The 3,898-nt window shown below is 31.1% G+C and overlaps 1 protein-coding gene across 1 annotated transcript; it reads right to left on the bottom strand.

The window, feature by feature from the left end:
- Positions 1 to 459: 459 nt before the first annotated feature.
- Positions 460 to 2,033, bottom strand: LOC112726667 (uncharacterized). The gene is made up of 6 exons (XM_025776165.1): positions 1,884 to 2,033; positions 1,451 to 1,718; positions 1,223 to 1,319; positions 982 to 1,103; positions 779 to 863; positions 460 to 550 (listed from the first exon to the last, which is right to left on the bottom strand). The coding sequence occupies exons 1-6, from the start codon at positions 2,031 to 2,033 to the stop codon at positions 460 to 462; spliced, it is 813 nt and encodes a 270-aa protein (XP_025631950.1).
- Between the last annotated feature and the right edge of the window lie 1,865 nt (positions 2,034 to 3,898).

The following is a 3,898-nucleotide window of genomic DNA, read 5'->3' as shown; positions in this document are numbered from 1 at the left end:
TAATCTTGTAACTATAACCAAGAAAGTAAATATCAGATTAATCTATTTGTGAGTCTCACAAGAAGCTGATATGTGAAGCTTACTTATATTATTGAATCAGAATAGATGAAAGAAAATTTTTAAATCATAACGTGGATTTACCTAATCATAAAATGCTGGACCTCTCTGCCGCACAGCTGACATTGAAACACATTATCATCACCTACAATTAGATGACCACAAACACAAGAAAAGACCCACGACTCTGGATCTTCAACAATCTCTTTAATTTTTCCAACCACAAAGAATTGTCCATCCTATTAAAACAAAAATTTTATGAATTGAATGGAAAAAGCATGTCTATAATATGGAAAAATCAATTAAGATGAGTACTTCTTACATAGCACTAAAACATGTTAAAAACCTAATAGTACACACCTCATTGTTTTCCTTAAGATTATCAATAGTCCGTATTAGTTTTCAGTCAAAAGTTTCATCATCAATTACAGATACTAAATCCCCAATCTCATTACTACGCAGTCTACTAAAATGGTGGCTTGCGATATGGTATCTATGAAAAAAAATTAATATTAGAGTAAAAGAATTTCAGGAAAATAGCTAAAGAGAGAGAGAGTGAGTGAAAGAGAAAGAGTATGAGTGAGTGAGCAATAGAGAGAGAGAGAGAGAGAATGAGCAACTGAGCAATAGAGAAAGAGAATGAGCATGTGAGGGATGAAGAGAAAGGCAGAAATTTTCAGTTCACTGGGACAAAATTTGAGAAAAATTGAATCGAACTAACTCATTGAGAAAATTCACAGTTTCCTGCATATCAGGGTTGATTGAAACCCAAGAAATATTGATCACATTTTGGAGACTAACTTTATCTACAAATCACAAAACACAATAAGAAGAAATTAATTCATAAAGAAACAATTCATTGGTAAACAAAAATATATAAATAAATCAAACTCAGACATGTGTGCAACATGGACAACTTTTTACCTCCATTAATTTTGATCTTGAAAGATTGCAAAATAAGAACTGGTGGTTTGTGATACTTTTGCAAACTATTGATGTCTATAAGAGCAGAACAGTCACTAACAAGATTGCAGGGTATTTTCTTCCTGGGTAATCATTATAATAAATGAGATACAACAATAGAACAATTCAAGAGCAATAAAAAATGAAAAACAGGCATAACATAATTTAAAAATAGAATGAAAAACAGAAAGGCAAAGGATACCCATCAGCAAAAACCTCAAGGACAATAACTTTCAATATATTTCCATTACATTCAACACCCATTTTCCTTTTCAATCCGCACAGCACCCCAACAAAATCTGTTTAGTCAAATTATAGCAGAAAAGATTAAACTGCCGGATACAATACCACAAGACATTTCATTGAGCTATTATTAATGTTATTTTAAAACACCTTTATTCCGGGTCAATTTTGAAAAAGCGAAACTTACCTATTAAGTACTCATAATCAGTGCGCTTTTGAAGAATCTCATCCATAGAGGTTAAACTTAAACCAGGATCAGGTATGACTCTATTTGCAGCTGCAACAACAGAGGTACTACACTTGAAAAGGATGCGGAATCGATGTCTTGTAACCCTAACCAATCCAACATTAGGTATCACTTTGAAGTCAGAAATAATGCATACATGTCCTTCTTTTAACTGATGAATAAAAGTTGTGATAAAATCATCCTCAACAGTTGCTTGGACCTTGTCGTTCTGGAAATTAAAAAAGAGGAAAAAAAATAATCTGACCATTTCTAAATATCATACCATGAAATATTACATGCTAAAACTGATCACAATCACAATTTTAAAATACACAATTTAGTTAAGTAAAAACTGAGTTTTTGATAACACACACACACACACACACATACTCACCTGCTTATCCATCAAGATTACATGTAAGAATTTCTGCATATTTTCATTAACAATAAAAGCATCTTCCCATATGGTCAAGATCTTAGCCTCAATACTCCAAGTTTCCTTCCATGGAGAGATTTTCTGAAGATGATCAATACTAAGACTCATCTTATCAATAAATAAATAGTAAAGATGAAACAATATGGATGAAAAAATAAACTAAAGAACAAAATATCGACAACAGAAAACTGTGTGGGATCTGAGATTTATCTCAACAGAAAAGAATGCAAGGGAAAAAAGACAAGTAAGGAATAACTGATAGCTCTTGAAAAATCTCCACAATACTCCATTACCTCATTACTACTTATACCAGAGGAATGAGCAAGTTTGTAAGGTAAAGCTTGTAGAATACGTTTCTCTTAGACTCCTTGGCTAGATTGATTGATTGATTGACATATGACATTTAATGTGTCCATAGGTAATTAAATTAGATATACTCATACCTCTATATAATATAGATATGTCATATCAACCTATCTATGAATCTATATAGATCTATCTATCTATCTATAAATCTATAAAGAAATCATACCTACTGATTGATCCTATCTTTGACTATATAATAATACTATTCCCAATAAGTATGACTGGTGAAATAGAAGACATGTCAACTTATTGCCAATCAGAAACATATATTCCATTATTGAAAGTGAAAATTGATAATCAACTCTTGAGCCCAATCATTAAATCAAGAAGACGACAATAAGAAACCAAGTAGATTAACTCAGATAAAGAACAGCAAAAATATTCTATCAAAACGAATCAATTAAACCTACAAAATGAAACCAAAGTAGCACTAAATTAGAGGATGTACAAAATTAACTAACAGATCCAAAGTACAACCATGAATAATTAATGACATCAAGCACAAAAATAACAGAACAAAAAACCCTCTCCAAACCTAAAAATGAAACGAACAAAAAATTTTACCGCCGCACGGTCATGCGGATGATTGAAACGGCAGTGAGAACCATAGCCACAGAATTTAGTTCTCAAATAGTAGATACAATAAGACTCATCAAGCCTTTGGTAAACCCATCAGCAACAGAAGAAGAAGCCTCACATTTCCAAAGGAGCAAATTTTTTTCATTTTAGGAGAACCCATGATAAACGTTAGATTCTGCGGGAAACATATTAATCAGTTTGGAGAATAATAACCCATGAGAAATGTTAGGTAATGTGCTTCAAGCCTTGTGACAAGTATAAAAACCTGTTTTTAGGATACTTGGAAGAAACAGAAGACCCCTGACTGATGAACAGCATCCATCGTGACTCTCATTGAATCACACACCCAACAAACAAAATCGATGACCTCAAGCGAACGATTCCCACCTATGGGTACTTGGCTTTCTAATTCTGGAGAGGATGAGTCCGAAGGAGTGATCGTTGAGCTGACGGAAACGAAATCGAGTTTCAAAGTGAGAAAGAAAAAGAGAGGAAAGGACCCGTAAATGAATAAAATGAAGAAAAGGAACAAGATGACTTATGTGTTAATGGGATAAGGCAACCTTGAATTGACATTTTTTCCCAAAAAAGGAAATTAAAAAAACTTATGAGATATATATTTTTTAATAACAATTAAATTTAATCTTAGGTGGAATACATTTAAAAATAGTAATGAAAACCATTTTATTAACCAGTATCTATTTTTTTTCCAATTATCAATTTCTTTTTTAATATTGATTAATAATTAATTAATTATTGCATGGGTTTATTTGAAACTGGTAAAATAAATGCATATTTTTTTTGTAATTATAAAGGGATTTGATTAAATAAATAAAAAAAACTAAAGAGAGATATATTTTTTAATAACAATTAAATTTAACCTTAGGTTGAATACATTTAAAAATGGTAATGAAAACTATTTTATTAACCAGTATATATATTTTTTCCACAATTATCATTTTTTTTAATACTGATTAATAATTGATTAATTATTGCACGAGTTTATTTGAAACTGGTAAAATAAACAC

This window comes from Arachis hypogaea, chromosome 2, assembly GCF_003086295.3.
Source record: "Arachis hypogaea cultivar Tifrunner chromosome 2, arahy.Tifrunner.gnm2.J5K5, whole genome shotgun sequence".
NCBI lineage: Eukaryota > Viridiplantae > Streptophyta > Magnoliopsida > Fabales > Fabaceae > Arachis > Arachis hypogaea.
The sequence above is the reverse complement of the archived record's forward strand: the minus strand, read 5'-3'. Positions and strand labels throughout refer to the sequence as shown.

Bases quoted from the DNA above. Each gene is read 5' to 3' on its own strand.
- LOC112726667 (XM_025776165.1), bottom strand. From the start codon at position 2,033: ATGAGTCTTAGTATTGATCATCTTCAGAAAATCTCTCCATGGAAGGAA. The intron at 864-981 runs GTAAAAAGTTGT...TGTGATTTGTAG, and splicing joins CAAGATCAAAATTAATGGAG to ATAAAGTTAGTCTCCAAAAT. The intron at 551-778 runs GTTAGTTCGATT...TTTTTTTCATAG, and splicing joins ACTGTGAATTTTCTCAATGA to ATACCATATCGCAAGCCACC.